The following is a 22,155-nucleotide window of genomic DNA, read 5'->3' as shown; positions in this document are numbered from 1 at the left end:
CTGTGTCATCCCCACTTACAGATGGGAAGACTGAGGCACATAGAGGGGAAGGGATCTCATCCCTTCTCACCCTATCTCACCACTCCCAGAGCCTCAAACCTTAGTCTCCTCATGGTTGATCAGACCTCAGGCCATGGTTTCACTCCCGGTCCCACTGTCCGTACCTTCCTCCTCTTCCTCATCCTGTAGGAGGCCATCTCTCGAGGACATGGCCCGGGGCAGGCCCTGGGGTGGGCCTGTGGTTTTTCTCTCCATGACAGTCTCCTGAAAGACAGATGGGGCCTGGCCAATGCCCTTGGGGCGAGCAGTGGGGAAAAGGGAGGGTAGGAGGCAACCATCCTTGGTGATGACCTGTGTCAGTTTCCAGGTTGCCCCTGCCTGGGGGACGGTCCAGATGGACACGTTTGCCTGCCAGAATTTACTCCTTCCTCCTCATCAGCTACTAGACCCCAGTATCCCTGTGAAGACTACCTCTCCGTTATTCTTAGTCTCTGTGATTCAGGTGGGCTGGCTCCCAGGATGGGTCAGTCCTCACAGTCCACATCCCTGACCACAATGATTTGTTCAGAGGTGGGCACGTGACCAAATTGGACCAATAAGAGTTAGCCCTGGGACTTTGCTAAACTATTGTGAAAGAGGCACTCTCTTTCTGGCAGAGTTATTGACCCGGGAGAATGGAAGTCTGAGATTGCCAATGGCCCTCACAGCTCCCATGAGAATGAAGCCAATGTGAGGGGAGCAGAGTCAAGGGATGGGGAGCAACAGATTCCTGATGACATTGTTTGACTACTTGGATCCAGCGCCACCTAAAGCTATGGCATCACTGGACTTTCTGGCTTTATGGGCCAATAAACCCTTAACTCTCCCTTTCTTCTTTGCTTAGCCAATTTGAGTTGATTATCTGAACTCTGTAACTAAATGGTATTTGACCATCTCAGGATATGGGGAAGGCATCCACCTGACTCTGCCTTGAGTAGCCAGCACAGGTACTGGCTCTCCTCTGGCAGGAGCAAGTTCAGGCCCAGCTACCACATCTGTCCTTTGTAGGGGCGCTTCTTGGGGCCAATGAAGCCAGGAAGGCCTTTATGAGTTCAGGTTTGAGCAGAAATGTCCCCTCAGGGGGTGGCCACCTGGCCCCCAGGATATACCCACCTTCTCCAGCTCTTGGTCCTGTCTGTTCATGAGAGTCTTCCAGTGCTCAAAGAGCTGGCACTCAGACCTCTGGAAGTCCTTGAGTGTGCCCTCTCTCTGGATGGTGCCATCCTTCATAGCGATGATCTGTAAAGGCAGAAGCAAACCCGGCGGGGGGCTGCCTTAGGAGGGGAGTGGAGGTCAAATGCCCACTTGATCGAGGGGTCTGAGATGGATGTACACAGTGCACACATCCCTCCCCTGCCACAAATGGCCTCCAGCTGGCCCCCTGAAGTGAGCTGGTAGTGATAAACTACCCTCACCAGCACACTCCAGGATTTAAAGTCTGGTACCCCTGGGGAGTAATTCTCAGTGGTTGACCCGTGGTTGATGGGAGGGCTTGCAGAACAAATGAGTGCATCCTGGTCAAGCTGTCTGCTAATCCCCAAGGCCTCCAGCAGTGGCAGCTGTTTTCATACACTTAATGGGCCAATAGCACATTACCCGTAGCTCCTCCTCATGGCAGGTCTGATAGGTTCCACCAGTGTTTGGCAAAGCACCTGCTGGTCTATGTGTATGTGGCAGCACCTCTTTGATATCAATGAAACTTATTTTATTTGAAACAGTCAGTGTTTCATACTCACTTAGACTTGCCACTAATTCGGAAACCCACCCCTGTTCCTCTCACTCTCCCCCACCCCATGCTGGGGTTTAGGGCTGGATGCTCAGGAGTCCTTGTTCACTGATACCTCAAGGAACAAGGCACCCTTGTGTCTGCCTTCTTTGGACTAAGGATTGTCCTGAATTGTCTTGCCAGAGTCACCACAGAAACTCAGGCACAAACCTGCACCTGCTTTAATAGATTTTTTTTTAATCTGAAATTTTTTTTCTTTTTCATGGAGGAGAGGGGATCTTACCACATGTAGAAGGAAGATTTATTTGGGAGGAATTAGCAGGGCCGTTTAGCACAGGCCTGAAACTCAGGGAGGGCCTCAATCTTCAGAGGCAAATTTATGAGTCAGGCAAGACCCAGATTTCAAAAGTCACGTGATTTCCATCTTTAAAATTAAATGCTTCCCATTTAGTTGAAAAGTAACTATTATTTACATGTTGAAGAGTAGGGAAGTTTGTTCACGTGGGGTTTCACAGAATTGCATTCTACTGATACTACTGAAGTTTCTATTACTAGTGCTGTTGTTTGTTTCCATATTTTCCATTTGATCCTGACCTGAATCTGACTCACCAGTGGGCAGGAAGGTGACTCTCCCATCCAAATGGGCAGTCCCCAAGGCCGGGGGATGAGTCATCAAACTGGGCAGGAAACAGAGGCAGGAACTAAGTGTCTGCTTCTTTCTGAGACTGTTTGGTGCCAGCCTGTGTGCACCCACAGGGGCCCCAGGTCAGGATAGGGAACGTCTGCAGGTCTAGGTGATAGCAAACCCTTGGGCTATGCAGCTCTCCCCGATCCACCCAGCCTGCATGAAGCCGTCCAGTGCTGATCTCTTCTGCTTTGTGGCCCTTAACAAGTGCTACTGAGACAACTGATTGACTCCTTTGAAGGTGTCTGACTGCCTCTCCCACCGCAGCCCTCCACAGCTCGACCCCCTTGTGGCCCCTCACCCAGTCTGCATGTGGCAGGTACTGTAGCTTGTGGGTCACTAGGACCACTGTCCTTTTATCATCTCGGAGCAGCTCAAGGATCCCGGCCTGCATCAGGTGGTCACTCAGATGCACATCCAGAGCTGAGAAAGGGTCATCCTAGGTAGAAGAGAGAAGGTAGGGACAAGTGTGGGAAGAGAGGGTAACAGTGAGTGTAAAAACCACCAGAGTTAGACCAGTTCTGATTAAGGGACTGACACCAGTTAGCCATGCAGGCTTCGACTATGCACCTAACCTCTCTGGGCCTCAGTTGCCTCGTCTCAAAATGGGACTATCAGTTATCACTCTCAAACAGATCTAATCACAAGTACTTCCTGACTCTTGAACCTCCCCATAGTCTATGAAATCTGAATTCCTTAGCACTCTAATCCAGGCCCTTTACAACCTGCTCCATCTTCCTTTCCAGCCTCACTTCTCATCCATCTTGTCCAAGCTCCCAGTTTCCAGGGAACTTGCTATTCCAAGCCTTTGCCCAAGCTGTTCCCTCTGCCTGGAGTGCTGATCTGCCTTTTGTCTGTCTTGTGAACTATCACTCATCCTTCAGCGCTTCACCTAAGCACTAGTGCTTCCTGTGTCCTTTCCTGACATCCATGTCTAGCCTCCTTCCTCTCTGTTCCAGTGATACCCTGCACAGAGTCAGTTCTGAGAGTCATTTGTCCACCTCTGACTGTGAGGCCTCCAAAAACTGAGAACCCCTGTGTCTGGTACAGAGTAGGAGCTTAAAGGTTTGCTGAGATAAACTAAGATATCCACTTTACGTCTCTCTAAAAAGGTTGTTTAAAGCTCACATGGGGTCATGAATGAGCTAGTACTTTGCAAAGTGCTGTGCACATGTCAGATGGTAACAAAGACTATGAACTTTATGCAGTGTGTTGACAGGGAGTGTTTATGTGTGTTGGTTTGGGGCAGGTGGAGAATAAAGCTAGGATCAGAGACCCAAGGTTCCTTCTTCTAAGTCTCTGTCCAAATGGCTTCCCTCTTTCCTTCTGTCTAACTGACTCACTCTTCAAGCCCCTCCTCCAGGAAGTCCTCCCTGATTACTCTAGCCCTCAGTTATCTTCCTGGACAAGGACCCTCATAGTCTGTGTCACACAGTTTGGCTTTTAACTGGGCTGTGGCTCTTGAGTGTGGGTGAGCTCTGTCTCGCTAATCAGACTCTAAACCTTTGAAGCCAAAGGCTGGGTTTTAGAATTCTTCAGTATCAACCAAGGCACCTCACCCAGAACCTGGCATGAAGTAGGGCAGGGATAGCTAATAAGTTTTATCTCATGTTTGATTTGATGGCTAGTGGTTACCTGGAGTACTGTGTTGAGAAGGATTCTGAGGCCAAGTTAAGTTTCCAGGGGAAAGAATGCTGTGATCAATTAGCAATATCTGCTCTGGGCATGAGATCAGAAGTGGCAGCACACATTCCATGTATTTGCCATTCTTACAGTTGGGCTAAATCAGTGTTGTTAGATTGGGGCTGTCCTACAGGGAGGCAGCCTGTAACTACTGCAGAACTCAGTGTGAAGTCCAAAGCAGTTATTTGCACCATCCTTGCCTCTGTTTCTCCTTCAGTAAGATGAGTAGGTAATACCTCCAGGGGAGAGGTTTGCTCCTGGAAAGGGAGGTTGTTGGATGATGGTGTGTGTGTGTGTGTGTGTGTGTGTGTGTTTGTCTGTCTGTCTGTGTAAGCAACAAGCCAGGGAGGCAGCCAGAGACAAGACCCTAAGGGAGGTACTGGCTGGTGCACTCACCAAGAAAACGACGTTGGTGTGCTGGTAGAGGGCTCGGGCCACACTGATTCGCTGGCGCTGACCACCAGACAGATTGATGCCCTGTCGCCAAAGGGAGGAAAGGTCATGGCTTCATAGCCCCTCAGGACAGACTGTCTTGGCCCCTACTCAACTGCCAGCTCTTTGGGAGGGAGGCCTGGCTCTATCCACCTCTTTGCCCCCTCCTCCCCTTGCAGAGAGGAGGAACTTGGACATGTTTACTGGATCCATTCAATCCCTAAGTCTTTGAAAAGTCATCATTGGAGGTGCTAGGGACCATCTGAGCAGTGAAAACCAGGACAGACAAACGGAGGACACAAATCATACACAAGGAAGACAGCCCTAGGAGAATCCTAAATTTGTCTAAGCTGATGGAGGAGGGGCCCACCTGGAGAGGGAACAGGAAGAACAACCCTGAGCCCAGCACAGTGCCGGGGGAACTCTCAGTGCATTCTCGGGGCATGAATGGGGATGTCAAGTCATCTCTAGCCTGGGAAAGTGCTAAGCTGACCTCTGCACCAACCAAGACTGAAAACTGGTCAAGGACAGTCCTCAGCCCAGGACTCAAGGAGATCATTTTAATCCCACTGTGGGCAGCTCTTTAGCCTTCCCTCCTCTCATTTCTCAGTTACCTGCTCTCCCTGAGAAGGATCTCAGGGTGTGGTAATGGTGATGGGTGAGAAGCAGGGCCTCAGCTTTGAGAAAACACCCTGGAGGCTGCTACTAACCCGTTCCCCAATCTGGGTTTGGTCTCCATGGGGCAGGATGTCAATGTCTGGCTGAAGGGAACAGGCTTCGATGACCATCTTGTACCTGCAGTGGGGCAGGGCAGGGACATAGCTGATCAGCCTGGCCAGAGGTGGGCCTGAGCATTTGCAGAGGGTCATTACCCTCTGGGCAGCTGTGCCCAGGATGCGAAATGGTTTTAATGGGCCTCCTGATGGGTGTAAGCAAACACCACGTGCGCTTCAAAAGAGCTGAGGGCAGCACCTCACACCATCTTAGAGCAAGTTAAATATTTGAAGGATGAAATTGGATGGGAGCAAACATACCACATAAGTGACAAGAGAGGGCCCAGGGCTCCTGTGAGGTGGGAAAAGCAACAGCCAGAGCCCATGCTTGGGGCACTGCCAGCGAAAATCACTGCTGGTTGGTTTAGGCAATAATGATGATGGCTGGTCAAATATTTGCCCAGCCTGCTCCTCCTCTACTTCCCTGGTCAGCTCTCAGCATGGGCAGGTGCCAGCCAGGGTGCATGGAGGCATCAGAGTGTCTTGGTGATGTGCACTTGTGTATTAGGTAGCCTTGGATTTGAAACCAATTTCTGTCGCCTACTGGCCTTGGGCAAGTTACCTAACCTTTGTGAGCCTTGATTTCCTCACCTGTGAAATGGGGATAATGACAGCACCTGCTTCCTGGGATTGATGTGAGCATGAGAGGAAACCATGCACACAAAGAGCATCTGGAAAGAGCTCCATCTTCAGTATCAACCAAGGCACCTCACCAAGAACTTGGCATGTTCTGGGTTAGCTTAATGGTCATTATCACTGGAAAGTGCTTTGTGCACCTGCTACGGAGCTGGGGGTAGGAAATCACAAGAATGGAGACTCGTGCAAAGCTGGGGAGCCTTCCTGCCAGCCTCAAGAGAAAGCAGCAGGGCTCCTGCACACCAACCCCCAAACCCGGCTCCTTGCCCTCTCAACCACAGGAGTTGGACTGCCCTGATGCCCAGGCACATCTGGACCATTTCAGGATGGACCATATGGAACAGGCTGGGATCCAGATACGACAGCTGGAGAGCAGGAGGACTGGGTGTGGGAGGTGGATGGAGGGGCAGGCAGTTGGCTAGGCTTGGGGGCTGGGGCGGGCAGCTAATGCTGTCCAAGACCAATTTCTCCCCTCCCTCGATCTGCCTCCCTCCAAGAGGCTTTTACCTTTGTTTGTTGAATGGACCCTCAAAGATGATGTTCTCCTCCACCGTGGCATTTAGCAGCCACGGTTTCTGAGATGCATAGGCCACAGGACCTCTCTTCCTGGAAAAAGCAGAACAGGAGTAGGGGAAGCATTCTCAGGAGCTCATTGTCAGAGGCGGATGTCAAGCTGATGGCTTAAACTGGGACAAAGGGGTGGGGGCAGCGCTGAGATGATGAGGTGTAGTTGGCAGATATCTGCTTCGTGTGACCCCTGGTAGCCTCTCCTTCCCTGAGGGCCTGAGACAGGGCCTGAGACAGGCTTGGCTGCTGAGTCTTAGCTGACTGGGGGATATGGGACCTCCTCCCCTCCCTGCTCAGCACCCTTCTCTGCTGGGCACCCTCCCTGCCCCACCCCTGCTGTCTGTTCCCCTTCCTAAGTCTCTACCCAGAGCCTGACCAAACTAAGTAAACACTGGGACCCTGATTTCCTCCTTCTTAGCGTATAGCCCTCAAACCACTCAACTTCAATGTTAGCAGGTAACTCTCCAAAAGGAACTCTTAAAAAAAGAAAAAATGATTCCAAAGAAACCACATGTAGTGTGATGTGGTTTTTAAAGACCAAAAAAAAAAAAAAAAAACCAACCAGAAAGAAAAGGAAAAAATGACTATCAGATAAAGACAATCTGCTGTGAAGGGAGGAGCAGCGTGCTGCATGGAAGCAGTGGTGGCCTCCAAGCCACCCCCTGAAGCGCAGAGCCCTCCCTGGCCTCCTCTGCAGCTGGGCTGGACCTGGGGGCTGCCTTCCAAAGCTCCGTGGCTCCCTCAGCCTGAAACCCCTTCTGAGGGGGTGCCCTGGAGGGTGGTGCTCCCAGGACCCAGTACCTGATGTCCATGTCGGCCGCCGTCTCCCGTTCTGGGCTGCAGCAGGGGAGGAAAGAGGCACCTTCAGGTTCGTATGAGTAGACTGAGTTCTCTACAGACATTTTGAGCTTCCCTCAAATCCAGCGTGAGTGCCTTTACAGTCCCTGTGACCAAGTCTGCAGCCACAACTGCTGCATGTCATCTTGGGGGAGCCTCCACTTCCTGAATACATGTTGGGGGTGATATGTGAGGAGGGCCTCTGGGGACCCAGTTATGTTACAAGGGAGAAGGTGGGGGGAGGGCAGGCACCACTGGTGTAGCCTCATGGTGGGGCGGCTTCCCAAGTCAGAGGAGTATGAGGCCCAAAATGTGGCTCCTCAGAGCCAGCCTCTGCATCAGCAATAAGATGCACTGGCGGAGGTCTCAAGCTGACACAGTGCACAACCAGTGGGGGCCGGGGGCGTGCTGACCACAGCCAGGCCAGGCTGGGCAGGCGGCCGCAGCTGCCTGTAGTTTTGGGGTTGGAACCTTCAGCCTATGGTACTGGGAGTGGTACCTAGAGAGCCCAGAAGGGCTCCAGGCGTGATCTGCAGCCCCATGTGGCCCTGGCAGAAGCCCGGGGGATCTGCTGAGAGGTACAGTCAGCTGCAGTGTCCACGGGGCCTGGACTGACCCCAGCTGCTCCAGTGCCAAATATTCTGTCCTGTTGTTATGATGTCATCCACGAATTCATACTTGTCACATACCAGGAGGTCTGATTTTTGGCTCCAGAACTATGGTCACCATGGCTAGAGAGGCTGGGCTTGTCATCACACCCTGGCACTTGGCGACAAGGTGGAAGAAAGGGCAGGGAAAATATGGGCAAGTGAAACCTGTGTGGTGCTGGGGAGTGAAGGCCAGAAGCTTAAACGTATTTACAGGGTTGAGGCAACGTTCCCAGTCCTGACTTCCCACCACCTTCAGTGTGTTTCAGATGTTCGTGGGAGAGGTGGGATTAGGGAGGGTTTTGAGGGCCTCAGCGTCATTACTCTATTTCACTTGGATGTTTTAGACAACCAGAACATAAAGCACACAGAACACAGCAACAGGACTGAATTTTCTGTCTGGCCTGGGGGATACCCACCTCCTCTCCTTATAACTATCTTTCTCAACTTTTCTTTCATGATCACCCACTAAGGCCATTTTAGACATTTTTTTTTCTAGTTTTCCTCTCCTCGCCACATTTCTTTTCCAGTTCAGTGTTTTTAAAAGTTATATTCACAAGGTTGTGCAACCATCACTACTATCTAATTCCAGGACATTTTCATCTCCCTTAAAAGAAACCCTGTATCCATTAGCAGCCAGTCCCTTCCTCCCTTCCCACCACCTGTAGAAACCACTGATCTACTTTCCAACTCTGTCCACCATGAAATTTTAATGCCACAGATCTACTGTATATCTGTTTATTACTATGGCCTTTGGAGGGCCACAAAGCGTTATAATGTCTAAGTTTTTCTCTTCCAAAGAATCAGATTTTGCTCTCATTGAGAACGCATGCCTTACTTGTTATAAGGTCTCGGCAAGGGGCTATACACCCTGGAATCCATGCTCAGTACTCCTTTCCATGCCCCGACCCCTGCCCCCTGCCCGGATGCCCCCCTTTACTGGGGCCCACTTCCAACCCAGTTCTAAGGCTGTACCTGGGGTCCTCTCCCGTCTCGCTGTCAGGAAGGCTGCTGGGGCACAAATGGGAAAAAACAACACGGGTTACTTCTTACTCCATTGCCTTTCTCTCCACCACACTGGCCTTTGGGGAGAAGCAACCCCCCCAATCTCCACCCTGCCCACCATCCCCAGTGTCCCCAGCTGGCTTCCTAAGGGCTGTCCCTCCCACAGCACCTGAATGGGCACGGTCCAAACAGCAAGGGCTTTGTCAGTGCTCCTGGCTCAACTCGGAGCCGTGGTGAGGCTGGTGAGGCATCAAGATTGATTTATAGTTGGGAAAACTGAAGCTCAGAGAGGGAAAGTGCCCTTCCCAAGGTCATAATCACATTATACTGCGTTTTCAAACTGTGGCTTGGGACCCAACAATTGGGTCTGAAATAAGTAAATTGCAACTGCACTTAAAAAAAGAAAAGAAAAGAAAGAATAGAAAATACCAGTGTGCACTGCATGTGGTCAAGATGTATATTTTTTGAGTGTGAATATTTTTCGTGTGTGAATATTTTTCTCTGATCTATTAATGCATAAATGTAGTGGACTGTGATGCAAAATGCATTTCACATTGCAGATTATAGTAAAAAATTTTTCAAAAAATACTGAGTGAGGTGACCCAAATTTTTGGTGCCAACTTTGCCACTTTCTCCTGTCCCAGGCCACCTCTCAACCTTCCAGAAGCAGTCTCCTGCCAATGAAATGTGTACTTCTGACATGCACACTTAGGGGAAAACAATCTTCTATTTTCATACAGGTCTCACTTTAAAAATACTAAAACCTGCTAACATTTATCTAACTTTTATCAGGACTGTGATAAGCACTGGGATAAGCACTGTAATAGTATTATCTATTTTAAAGCCCAGAACAACTATATGAAGGTTCATTTTGATTGGCCTCACTTTATAGACAAGGAAAGTGAGGCTCAGAGAGGCTAAGTAACTTGCCCAAAGTCACACAGCCATCAATTAGCAGAGAAAATAGATCTGTCTGATTCCAAAGCTTTCTTAACGACTATGCCACATTTGCTTCACTGTGATTACTCAGCCCGTAGCTTTGATAAATGCCTTCTTGCCTGGAAAACCAGGATGGACAAAAAGATGGATGGAAAGAACTCCGATGAAATTTTCTTCTGTCCTCTGCTGACAAGCAAAACTGAATAGAGAGCCTGATGGTCTATAATCCCCAGTCCCCTGTGAACCTGTTCTCTGATCTTTGTAGTTTCATTTCATTCTCTCAACCCAACCTAACCTTGTGTTCCCTAACCATCAGATTGCTGTAATTGATGGATAAGCTGGTAACTTGAGACAGATAAAAAACCTAAGCCCACAGATTTCAACTCTGCCGCCACAGCTCAGATAAGCGTATCTCTGCAGTCTTCTGCCTTGACTGCTTCCAGAGTTGCAAAGGCTGTTATTTGTCTGGAGGGAAGCGCATCTGTGGCCTCCTTGAGGATCCCAGCACACAATGTGCTCCCTTCACCCTAACTCAGTTTGCATCATTATCTGGGCTGCTCAATTAGCCCTTATAATTGACTAACTTCCTCTCTAATCAGCTCCTGGGTAAGTCTTTTATCTCCAGTGGGATTTTAAGGCAGGAAGAGCATCTTCTTCAGCCCCCGCAGTGCTTAGCACATAACAGATCTGGAACAGACATCTTAATCATTTGGGAAGAAGGAAGGGAGGGGGACTAGCACTCAAAGCAGGTAGTCCTTATGCCAGGCACTGTGTGAAGTTGCTTGTAGCCACGATTTCATCCTCACAACAACCCTATAAGTTGGTGTTAGTATCCCCATTTTACAGATGGAAAAACTGAGGCTCAGAGTTTGCACAATCTGCCCAAGGGTACAGAGCTAGGAAGAAGAGAAGCTGGGGTATGAATCCAGGTTCATGCTCTCCTCTTTCTAGTATAGTTCCAGCCTCCCTAGAATGAGCCTCCTCAAGACATTGTGCATGTATGTTTTAATCTGAAAAGTAAAGAACAGTATGTAGGGCACACACTTCCTCTCATTGATTCCTGGGCCCTTTACATGAGTGCTCCTCCTCTGCCTACACTTTGGGACCAAGCACTGAGCTGAAAGGACAATCTTCCAGTTTCTGACCCACCTCCTTCCTTTCAGTATGAGCTGGGTGTCTGCGTGCACACCAACCTGAATCTCAAGGCACAGAGCCTGCCCTCAAGAGCCTCACAGTCTGGCAGAGCGAATCAGACGGGTACAGAAGTCAGAAAGTTATAAGGACCAGAAGAAGAGTAGGAGCAAGAAAGTATCATAGAAGTTTTGGGGAAAAGTACCCACAAACACATATGCTAATGCCCAAAGACTGAGAACTTCTGGGTGGTGGAATATTAGTGGTTTTTATCTTTTTATTTATACTTGTGTATCTTTTCTAATTTACTGTGCATTGTTTTAGAATCAGAGAAAAATGTAATTTTCACAAGGAGTTTGGAGGAGGAAGAAATCTGAGAATGCGAGGAAGGACTCATAGAAGTAACAGGGGAACTGAACCTTGAAGGCGGAAGGATTGAGACAGACGGTGGAGGTGGACGGAGGGAGTTCTAGGTTGGAGGAGGAGACAGCATGAGGGTGGGCAGTGTAGAGAAGTGGAAAGAATATGGGCTTTAAAGTTTGTATCCAAGGGGCTTCTCTACCCACTGGTTGTGAAAGCTTAGGCAAGTCCCTTTACTTAGGGGAGCCTGTTTCCTTATCTCTAAAACTGGGGGAATGGCAGGAAGCTCAGTGACACTGGAAGAATATTTTACCAATGCAGCTCAGAGCTGGTTGGAGGGAAGGACGTGGGTGGGGTTTGTGAATAGGGGGTGGGGAGATCATCCTTTCAGCTCAGTGTTTGGCCTCAAAGGTGCAGGCAGAGGGGGAATCCAACTGCCCCAACACTCATTTAAGATCCTAACAATAAAAAAAAGGAAAGAGGTGGAAACTGAGGTTAGAAGGGGAAGTTAGGACTTATTGGTCTCCCTGGTCCATTCATCCTGCCCCACAGAGGCTTGCTGCTGCCCTGAAATGTTACCTTTCACCTACAGTGCCCTTCACAATTGATGCCATTGGCTTGTGATATCCATGCAGTGCCCCTTCTGTCTGCCCACCATTTTATCACATCTGCCTCCTCCAGGAAACCTGGGGTGCCCCTGAGCCCCTGACCCCGACTCCCCAAAGGCTCCACAAACTCTATGGGCAGATGAGACCACGGGGAAGTCCTGAGAGGAGCCTATTTTTCACCCCTGGGGAATCAGGGGTCTCAGGAGGCGGCCTTCACACCCACCACCACAAGGCAACAATGTTCTGAGGCAGGCTCAGAACAAGCAGGGCCCAGACAGAAGAAATAAATAGTTCATCTGTGGACGCCTCAGCAGGTGGCAGGGGCAGTGGGGAGCTCCGGCGAGGCCAATGGGCAGTTCCTCACAGGGAGGTGGGCTCTTCCTCCCACCCCAATGCTTTCCTCTGATCCCTGCTTCTTGCTGGCTCCCTGGAGACGTTTAAAATCATTCTACTGGACATTAATGACTTTATTCTTTATTTCCAGGGAAAGAATTTCACTTGAGTATATCTGCTAATTTTGACTGTGTATCAAAATGTTTTCCACATAAAGATTAAGGAGAAGCACAGGGAAATATATACAAGATCTTGTGGTAGCTCACAGCGAAAAAAAATGTGACAATGAATATATGTATCTTCATGTATAACTGAAAAATTGTGCTGTACACCGGAATTTGACACAACATTGTAAAATGACTATAGCTCAATAAAAAAAAAGTTTTTTTTTTTTTTTTTTAAAAATTAAGGAGAGACTTTGCAAATTCCCAAATTGACAGTGCATCAAAGTGGAGAGCCAGGCAGGGGCAGGCAACTATTATTAAAGTGAATGTTTGGGAGCCACATGGTTCTCCCTGAGACTGGGAACCGGGTGGTGGGCACGCTGGATCTGCTCAGGGCTGCTGTGGTTATTCTCCCGCCTGCAGTGCAGGACCTAACCCTAGGGCTCTGCCTGTACGCCTCTGTCCCCCAGGAGCAGTGGGCTCCCTGAGGGCAGGGACCAGGTCATCTCCTTTGTAGCTTACACTGAGCAGTTCACAACACACACATCCTGCACAGGGCACAACATGGAATAACCCTCCAGCCCTGTCTCCAAGGACATGTCTCCAGTGTCATGGGGGAGACAGACTCACAGCAGATAATCACCATACGGTGTGAGGTGTGCACTGCTAGGATCTGCACATTCCAAATGTGGGTGCGGAAGTTGGGTGGTGGAGTTCTGGGTGAGGGTAAAAGCTTGGGCAAAGGCATGGGGGAAAGAGAGAGATGTAAAGACGCACTTAAGGGCAGTCTCCCAAAGGGCACAAGTTGTTCCTGGTTCATTCATTTAGCAAATGAATTCATTTAGCAAAGGCATTGTGGATACAGAGAGACAAATAAGATCATCTCTGTCCCCAGAGAGCTCACTACAGTCTCTCCTGGGAGACAGGCTGGAGTAGAATTAAAGAGCATTAGGGGAATTTTGTTCCTGACATAGAAGTACATTGTCAAAGAATAATATTTATAATAATATTTATAGGGCACTCACTACGTGCCAGGTTAAGCCTCACATTAACCCCGTGGCTAAAAGGGAAAACTGGTACAGAAAGGTCACAGAATTTCCCAAAGCACAGAACTGAACCCGGCCAGCCTGCCTCTAGAACTTTTGCTCCTACTTGCTCAGCAATACTGCTCATTTTTTTCAACGAAGGAGTAAATGAATGGTCGTACAAACAAATGAGTCTCCCCAGAGCATTCTCCGCCGTGCACTTCCTAATCCCCCAACTCCTCGGCTTGTACCTCCTGGAACTCTTTCTGGCTGCCTGGTCACTAGGCCTTGCCCCTGGTATAGATGGAAAACCTCGGCGCAGCCCGGCAACGCCCTCGCTGCTGGCTGCAGACAGGCAGACCCGCAGGAGGGGCTGGAGGGGCAAATGCTGTTTTGCTCTTGGTTCACTTTGCAAGTGCATCCCCACCTGCAGACCTGGGGCTCAGAGTCTGAGGCGTGGAGCTCCTGCAAGTAACAGAGGGGGGGCCCTCAATATACAGCCCCCACTCTCAACTCATTGCCCAGGGTAAGTGGGCCGGGCAGAGCTGTGCATGTGTCTAGGATCCTGAGAGGCAAACAGCAGAAGAAGTCAACTGAGCCATGTCTGCCCAGCCTCCTCCTCCCAGGCACTGTAAGGAGCTCCTGACCAGTCTCCCTTCCTGCAGCCTCTCTCTCCCCATCCCTCATCCTGTATCACCAGCACGTTTCTTCTACAGCCTTCAGGCTTAAATTTTTATCTCCCTGGCCTGGCATACCAGGTGTCCGTCCTCAGCCCAGCCCACTTCCCCAGCACGCCCCACACACCCACTGCTCCATGCACCAGCCCCACGCCCTCTCACGTCAGCACACCTTTGACCACACCAATACCCCTGCCTGGAACACCTTCCTCTCCCACCCCTGCCTCTTCCATCTGATGAAACTACACTAGTCCCTCAAGGCCCAGATACCACGTGTCCGTGAGCCTTCTCTCCATGACCTTAGAGTTCACTGTTCCTCTGTGCTTGACAGTGACACTGATTTCCCTTTCCCTTCCTTGGCAGCAGCGGCTATATCCTCACCATCTTTGCATCCCTACTGCTGTGCCCAGAATCTGGCACACAGCAGGTGCTCAATAAATACGAGGCGAGTGAATCCATCAATGTAAAGAAACCAGAGCACCGCTGAGTCACGAACCGATTCTCACAGCTTCCCAGGGTTGGTTGCAGGCTACCCTGATGTGCTCGCTACACTTGGGAGGGAAGCCGCGGCACAGAGGAGGAATAAGATCCTTTCATCACCACCCTCTCCCCAAGCCTTGAGCACAGCCAGGATCTGGGGCCCGAGCTGCCTGTGGAGGAGAGTGAGTGTCAACTCGGACCGAGCATGGCAGTAAGCATGGGTGCGGTCATTCTGCTGAAGGGGTGGGGTGGGGTCACAGCCATAGCGGCTGCTGGCCTTTGGAGTGTCAGGCTAGCTATTTCTTCATGTATTCTTGAGCCCCTTCTCTCTCAGTACACAGTGGAAAGCCCGTGCACTTGAGCACCTAGGTGCACATACCACTTCTGCCATTTAAGAGCTGGGTGGCCTTGGGCAACTTGCTTCACCTCAGTTTCCTCATCCATTAAATGGGGATAATGATAATACCTACCTCACAGAGTTTGGTGAAGACTGAGACAATGAAGTAAATAAAGTGCCTTACACAGTGTCTGGCACAACACAAATGGTGCTCCAGCACCCTGGAGAGGCCCCCTGTACCCCCTGGGCTGGGGCAGGGTCTCTGAAGAGAGAGGAGGCAGCAGTCAGACCCTGAGGATTGGCACAGTTTGGAGAGGAGGTGGGGACTGAGGCAGGGCAGGCTGAGCTGCCTCTGCAGAGGACAAAGAGGTGCTGATGCTGGCATGAGGGCACCAGAGGGAGGTGCAGGGATGGGGAGGAGATGAAGAAAGTGGGGCAAAGGGAACAGGCTCAGAGGGGGTTTGACTCATGCTGAGTGAGACACAGGCAGGGCAATCTAGGGGGGCAGCCCCAGTCTCTGGGCTCTGCAGTCCCATCTAGGAATGGCCTGCCCTGAGAGAGGGCCTGGGACCAGCTTGCCCTCCACATGGAACTTGGAGAATAATCCCTGGAACTAGGACCCAAGGGACCCCGGCCCAAGGCAATGGCCAGACTTGAGGGAAGGAGCCCAGGTTTGTGTCCTTGGTCAACATGCTGACCAGTCAGTCACCCACCCTCTCTGTCCTCAGTTCTTACTTCTATGAAAAGGGTGATAACACCCAGAAGGAGGCTTCAGTGAGATGGTGCTTGCGATGCACTTAGCAAAGGGCCTGGCCCGCAGCGGGTGCCCATTAAATAATGGTTGCTTTCTCAGCTCACAGTTCTCTGGGGCTCCTGTATTCCCATCACAGATGCACACAGGCAGCCAACGGGCACGGGCTCCTCCTTCCAAATCTCTGATGGGCAGTTGGCACAAGGGCTGGCAACCCAATGCCTGGACCTTCCCAGTCAGGCAGTGTCAAGAAATAAGACTGGGAAAGGAGGCAGAGACGCCTCTGCCCCCAGACACACCACATCCACAGTGGAACTATGGCTCCAGAGACTGAGGTCACAGGGGCTCGTTTGCCAGCCCACAGCCCCACTGAGGAAGGAAACTTGCCATTTGTTGGGTGCACCATTCAGGGACATTTTGGAAAAGCAGGAAATGAGGGTGCCTACAGGTATTCAGACACTGAGTCCAAGGCCCTGTCTGCTCGGTTGGCATTCAAGCTTATGAAGAAACCTGACATCTTGAATGCTAATTTGCCCCAAGAAATGATAGCTAGGGAAAGCTTGCCCTCTGCTGAATTGGCTGCAACCTTTATTCCTGAAACCTTGATCAGATCCCTCTTTCTCTTAGATACCGGGGGTTATGGATGCAGTGTTAGGGCAGGGGGTCCGTGGGCACCAAGCCAGCTCGTGCGTTGACTGTAATAGCCATATTCTGCCCAAGTTTCTGAACGCATTTCCACCATCTTCATTTCTTGGCTCTTCTTTCCCTTCTTTTAAAAAAATTTCTATTTCATGTGTATCTTTTATCAACTAGTTTCAAGTGCTTTTTGGAAGTAGGTGGGTATAAATAATAGATTCATGATTGACTCAGCCTGGGGTTCTGGCTCTTTAATTAAGATAGTGATCCGTGCCCAGAAACCCACATTTGTCTGGGTTCTGTCTGGCTCCTTGAAAGACCCACTGAATGGTCTGTATCAACTTTGCTGATGACCAAGCCAGAAAACGAAGTTTGTGTTACAGTTGCTCACACTGAGAGGCAGTGCAGCTGAGTGAATGTGGGATTTGGAGTCAAACAGGGTGGAGTTCGAATTCCAGCTCCGCCACTTACTAGCTGGGTGAATTAGGGTGGATAGTTTAACCTTCTATAAAACGAGATCTGTGACCAGTACCCACCTTGCTGGTTTGCCTAAGGATTAAATGAAATAATGTGCGCAGAGGACTTAGTAAAAGTACCTGGTACATAGTAAGGGTTTAGTAAATACTAATGATGGTAATGAGAGTAACAATAAACTGCTTTCGTTGAGTGCTCCCTGAACACACAGTGAGTATTCAGTAAGTACATGATGCATCCTCAACTGAGAAGGATGCTTAAAGGAGGGCTGCCCGCCTGCCCACTGTCTTTCCCCACTAACTGAGCCCGGAGGACGCATGCAGTACCTGTTCCAGAAGACGGCCCCTGAGATCTTTTGCATCTCCCCCAGAGTGGCTAGGAGGAGCGAGGACTTCCCGCAGCCCACCTGCCCCACGATCATGGTCAGCTGTCCTGCAGGGAGGGAGGGCAGCAGATGGGACTGGAGCAGGACAGAGTCTGAACAAACACCACCCAGAAAGACAGACAGACAGACAAATACACCCAATCCTGGGGCCCCCATTTGCTTTCCTCCTACCTAGAATCCCCAGGGAGTCCTTTCCCCCACTGAGCCTTTCCTTTTGGAAACCCACATCTTCCTTCTGACTCCCCAGGTCCTTCCTCCACTGTTGGTCCCTTCTGCTCCTTCCTAAGCACTAGCTTCTCCTTTCAATGTTGCCCTGTGTGAACCCGGCACCTCTTGGTCCCAACAAAGGCCACCGTTTCCTTCCCACTTCCATGCTTTGCTCATGCTGCTGCCTCTGCCAGAGTGCCCACCCTGCCTCTTGGCCTGAGGGACCTGCTCATTCTCAAAATCCCCACATCTTCCATGATGCCTTCCCTGGCTACTCGGGACTGCTTTTTCTTTTGCAAAGCACCTACACTGTCTGCAACAGGTGGTCTGACAGCAAGGCCCCGCTCGTCCTTGCTGCTGCACTCCCTCTTAGCAGTGGACTCCCTGAGGATGCCTTCACACTCTGGAGCACCCACCAAGAATGCGCGCAGAGCAGGTGCTCAATAAATGCTGATTTTCCTTTCTTTCTCCATGTCACTCAGTGGGACATGGGGAGGAGGTGCTTCAGACATGACTCTGAGGGGGATACACCCGCAGCCCATGATGGAGGTGTAAGCCAGGGCATACCTTGGGGGATGCGGATAGTGATGTTGGACAGTGTGGGCATTCCATCGGGGGTCCATGTGAAAAAGCCTCCAATGATCTTCATTGGCCACGCCCCACCACCCGGAAGAGAATAGAAAAAGGCAACTGGGGTTTCAGTGTGAATAGTCTTGCCTCCTCTACCCTGTGGTAGCCAAAAATCATCGATGCCAGTCCCCAGGTCACCTCCAGGGCTGGGAAGTGGGGAATGGCTTTCTCATGCAGACCTCTACCTGAGGCACCCTCCCCACGAGGATGGCCACAGGTCCCTCCACTCCTATGGACACTACTGGCAGGAAGGGTGACCTCCTGGGCAGAGGGCTCAGCACACAGGTCTCTGGTCCTTCAGGTGCTGAGGGTCCTCCTGGAGATGGCGCTGGGTGGCTGGGTGTGGGGGATGCGGGGTTAGGACTCACCTGGACACAGCAGTTGTCAGCCACACCATCTGCGCCAGGGGCCAGGCTCTGCAGGGGGCCTGTGAGGCCCCGACAATCCTCCCGGGCTGGACGCTTGCGGTTCACAACCTTGAGGGGCTGGGGATGGTTAGGAGGAGGTGAGGGCCCAGGAGCTGAGAGCTGTGCAGGAAGGGAGCCCCCCTTCCAGGGAGGAAAGGCTGAGGCAGGGCGTAGTAGGTCACAAGCTGCAGGCATTAGACAAAAACCCTGGGGGTAGCAAAGGGAGGCCAGGTACTCACAACCGCCTGGTACTTGCTGGCTTGGCCCTGAGCCGTGGGCTCCCGGGGGGCACACTGCTCCTCACGGATCTCTGCGCTGGACAGGAACTCACTCAGCTTTTGCACGCTGCACAGGAAGCACAGACACCCCTCACCCTGCCAGGGGCAGAGGGGAGGGGAGAGGGAGGAGGGCGAGGCTTGAGAGAGCAGCTCTGAGACGATTCCAGGTTCAGGTGTGGTCCCCACAAAGCCCACACTGCAGGGGATGGCCAGGGGGCATTCCATGGTGGGCAATAAGTGTTACCAGGGTTTGTGAGGATTGACTAGTCAGCTGGAGTAGGTTAACATCTGGATTAGGGGGGATTGGCTAATTTTAGGGTTAGTTTAATGGTAAAGTTGGTTAGTCTGGGTTATTAGGCTGAAGGATGGTTGGTGTCAGGCTTTATTGGTTACTGTGAGAGTTCTGATAGCTTAGTTAGGATTAGGATTGGTTATTAACTGTAACTAATTTTTTTGGTCATGTACTACATGTCAGACACTGTTAAGTGCTTTATAAGCACATAATTTAATCCCCATTATATAATTTGATCTTTCTGGAGGAAGTGTTATTCCTAACTCATGGAGGGAAAGACTGTTCCCCACCCCCAGGGTTTCCTTATGGACTCAGAGCAGGTTCCAGAAGCTTCACACTTTTGATCCATTCTCTCTTATCCCTGGGGGTGGGCAGGGTGTCTGGAGACTCTTGTGAATTTCCATATACTCCTTTCCCCACCTTTGCTTAAATATCCAATTTAAGGATGGAAGGGGGTGTAACACAGCAGAACTGTGGTCATAGGAGTATCTGACCAGGGAGTAGCTGGCTGGAAGGGGATTAGCTCCCATTTCCAGGGTCGGCCAGCCCAACTCCTGCTTCTGTTCTGTGTCTGGCACCCCATCCCCACACCAGGAGCAGACTGCCAGTCTCTGCCAGCTTCCTCCTCTGTCCTTGCTCCAGCACCCTCTCAACAGTCCTGACTTGGGGCGGGGGTGAAGCTGGCCTTCTGGTAAAGCTTCAGGTTGTGTCCTGTTTCCACTTCTAGCCCAGAGTTTGGTCTCCCTCTTTGAAAAGGCCTTCGCTATCTTGGTGACAGTGAGATGAGGAGTATTTGCGTAGAAATCCTTCTGGATCAGGCAGGGACTTCCCGTAAGTGTAGCAACCTTGAGTTTTCTACACAGAGTCACAGGGCTTGAGGTGGGGGTGAGGGGGGAGGCCTGATCATCAGAAGTCACAATGCCAAGACCAGTAAAACTAAGTCAGCACAGCCGACCCTGGAAATGGGAGCGAATCCCCTTCCAGCCAGCTACTCCCCGGTCAGATACTCCTATGACCACAGTTCTGCTGTGTTACACCCGGCTTCCATCCTTAAACCCCTGCCAGAGCTTCCTCACACAAGCTGCTCCTTCCTTCAGCTACTTCATGCCAACAGCTACCCCTCCCTGCCAGCTGCTTAGGACCTGCCAGGGTCCCCAAGACAGGGGTCTCACTTCCCTCAAGGCTGAAGGGGCTTGGGCATAGAGGATATCTGTTACTGTCTGGGCCCACTGGTGGTGGGAAAGGACATGGCAAGCTCTCCCCAAAGGCATGACAGGCCCCTGCTTTCAAGGAGCTATTTCAGAGGCCCAAGGAAGCCTTCACACTCCAGCTGTGGCATCCCCCAGGCAGAGCCTCAGCCTTCCACCTTCAGGCTATCACTCCCAAGAAAGCGATGTCTCTGGGAGTGTGGAAGAGTCACCATTGGGCCCCAGAGCGCAGGAGTGGGGCCTCCCAGCCCTGTGGGCCAAGTGGGGACAGGACCTGCAGGCACCTAGGGGACGCTCCTTCACTGACCGGGGCTGTGAAGGCTCTGAAACCCATGCAAAGAACAGTCTGGGGAGATCCTGGATATCATCTGAAATCCAAGGGGCTGTCACGTGGGGGAGGGCCGGTGCTCATTCTGCGTGGCTCTGGAGGGCAGAACTAGGACCAATGGTTGGAGTTTATGAGGATATCCAATTTTGGCTCAACACTGATTTTTTTTAAAGAGTTGTCTTGGAGGTGACACTGAGTTCCCTCTCCTTGGAGGACATAAACAAGTCAGCTAATCCTTTTCAGGGAGGAAAGCTACTCGTGACCTATGTCCCTTTGACAAACCACAACCAGCTTCTGCGAAGCCCAGATCAGTGAGCAGGCATGTCCTGGGACCAAACAGCTGTGGTTCCAGGAGTCACCGGAGCAAACCCTGTGCTGACACGTGAGTGGCCTGACCGCTGCCCTTGCTGGACCCTTCCCTCACCTGACCAGCGCTTTGACTGTAGACCGGACCACACTGGACAGCAGGAACAGTGGCGTGACCAGGATGTGGAAGAGGGATAGAGAGGCGAAGGCCACCGAGGGGGAGAAGTCGGCTTCTTTGAAGAAGCTGACGTGGCCCACGAAGGTCTGTGGACAGAGGCACAAATGAGACAGAGCCAAGTGTGACTCAGAGCGTGGGCCCCTCCCAGGCTGGCGGCTCTCAGCCCCTGGGAAGGAAATGAGAGGGCTGCAGCAGGGGACCGCCAGGACCTTTTGGTTGGAGATACCATCATCCTCACAGTCATCTCATGGAACCGTCCCTCCCTGCCCTGTCCACTCCTTTCCAGGAATGACCAAGGAGGAGCCCTCAGGTTAGGTCAGCTCTGCCCCCTCTCGGATGACAGTCCTCAATTGGGAAATTGTAAACATGATAATTACAAAACTACCTCCTGGCCTGCCTGCCCCTCCAAGCCTCCAGCTACCTGGCTTGGCTCCGTGGCCACTGTTACCCAGAGTTCCTCAAGGAGCCAGGCCAGGAACCAGCCCCATAAATCATGTTGAAAGTGAATTCCCAAGCATGACTGACAGGCTGTGAACTCACCACAGTTCAGGGACGCCGCCCCCGGGGGAAAGAACTGCATCTTTTTAGAGAACTGCCACAGTCACAGAAGCCAGGGGTAGGAGAGCTGGGTGAAGGGGCTGTGGGCGTGTGGCCTTTCTGGACAGGCACGCTGCCGACCCTCACTGCTTAGCTCACACAGAGCTTTGTTCAAAATCGCTTTAGAAAACCACCATTGTAATATTTAATGACCTGGAGAATTGTTCCCGCTGTGTTCTTAAATTTTAAAAACCAGGTTACAAAACTGCATATGAAGCACAATCCTATTTTTGTAAAAATGCTGTATTCTATAACTCAAAAAAAGACTGGAAAGAAACACATTAAACATGTTGCAGTGGGGACTGTGGGTGATTTAAGTTCTTTCTGCCCTTTCCCTTCTGAATTTCCCAACATTTCTACAGTAAAAATGTTTCACTTTTATAATTAAAAAGTT

The 22,155-nt window shown here is 51.0% G+C and overlaps 1 protein-coding gene across 6 annotated transcripts in view; it reads right to left on the bottom strand.

The window, feature by feature from the left end:
• ABCC8 (ATP binding cassette subfamily C member 8) overlaps window positions 1–22,155 on the bottom strand; it is a 73,889-nt gene that overhangs the window by 13,901 nt on the left and 37,833 nt on the right. For 3 of the 6 annotated variants that reach the window (XM_074372301.1, XM_074372297.1, XM_074372299.1), the window contains exons 12-24: window positions 21,105–21,250; window positions 18,814–18,919; window positions 18,536–18,652; window positions 18,105–18,180; window positions 17,272–17,377; window positions 9,001–9,036; window positions 7,343–7,378; window positions 6,482–6,580; window positions 5,276–5,360; window positions 4,530–4,610; window positions 2,752–2,889; window positions 1,153–1,278; window positions 165–264 (exon numbers count right to left, since the gene is read on the bottom strand). In XM_074372301.1, the coding sequence (XP_074228402.1) occupies window positions 165–264; window positions 1,153–1,278; window positions 2,752–2,889; window positions 4,530–4,610; window positions 5,276–5,360; window positions 6,482–6,580; window positions 7,343–7,378; window positions 9,001–9,036; window positions 17,272–17,377; window positions 18,105–18,180; window positions 18,536–18,652; window positions 18,814–18,919; window positions 21,105–21,250 (1,252 nt within the window). Of the gene's footprint in view, window positions 1–164; window positions 265–1,152; window positions 1,279–2,751; window positions 2,890–4,529; window positions 4,611–5,275; window positions 5,361–6,481; window positions 6,581–7,342; window positions 7,379–9,000; window positions 9,037–17,271; window positions 17,378–18,104; window positions 18,181–18,535; window positions 18,716–18,813; window positions 18,920–21,104; window positions 21,251–22,155 lie in introns of all 6 variants that reach the window. The other 3 variants (XM_074372298.1, XM_074372300.1, XM_074372302.1) reach the window with 2 other exon arrangements.

This window comes from Camelus bactrianus, chromosome 10, assembly GCF_048773025.1.
Source record: "Camelus bactrianus isolate YW-2024 breed Bactrian camel chromosome 10, ASM4877302v1, whole genome shotgun sequence".
Lineage (NCBI taxonomy): Eukaryota > Metazoa > Chordata > Mammalia > Artiodactyla > Camelidae > Camelus > Camelus bactrianus.
This window is presented reverse-complemented; position numbering and strand designations above follow the sequence as displayed.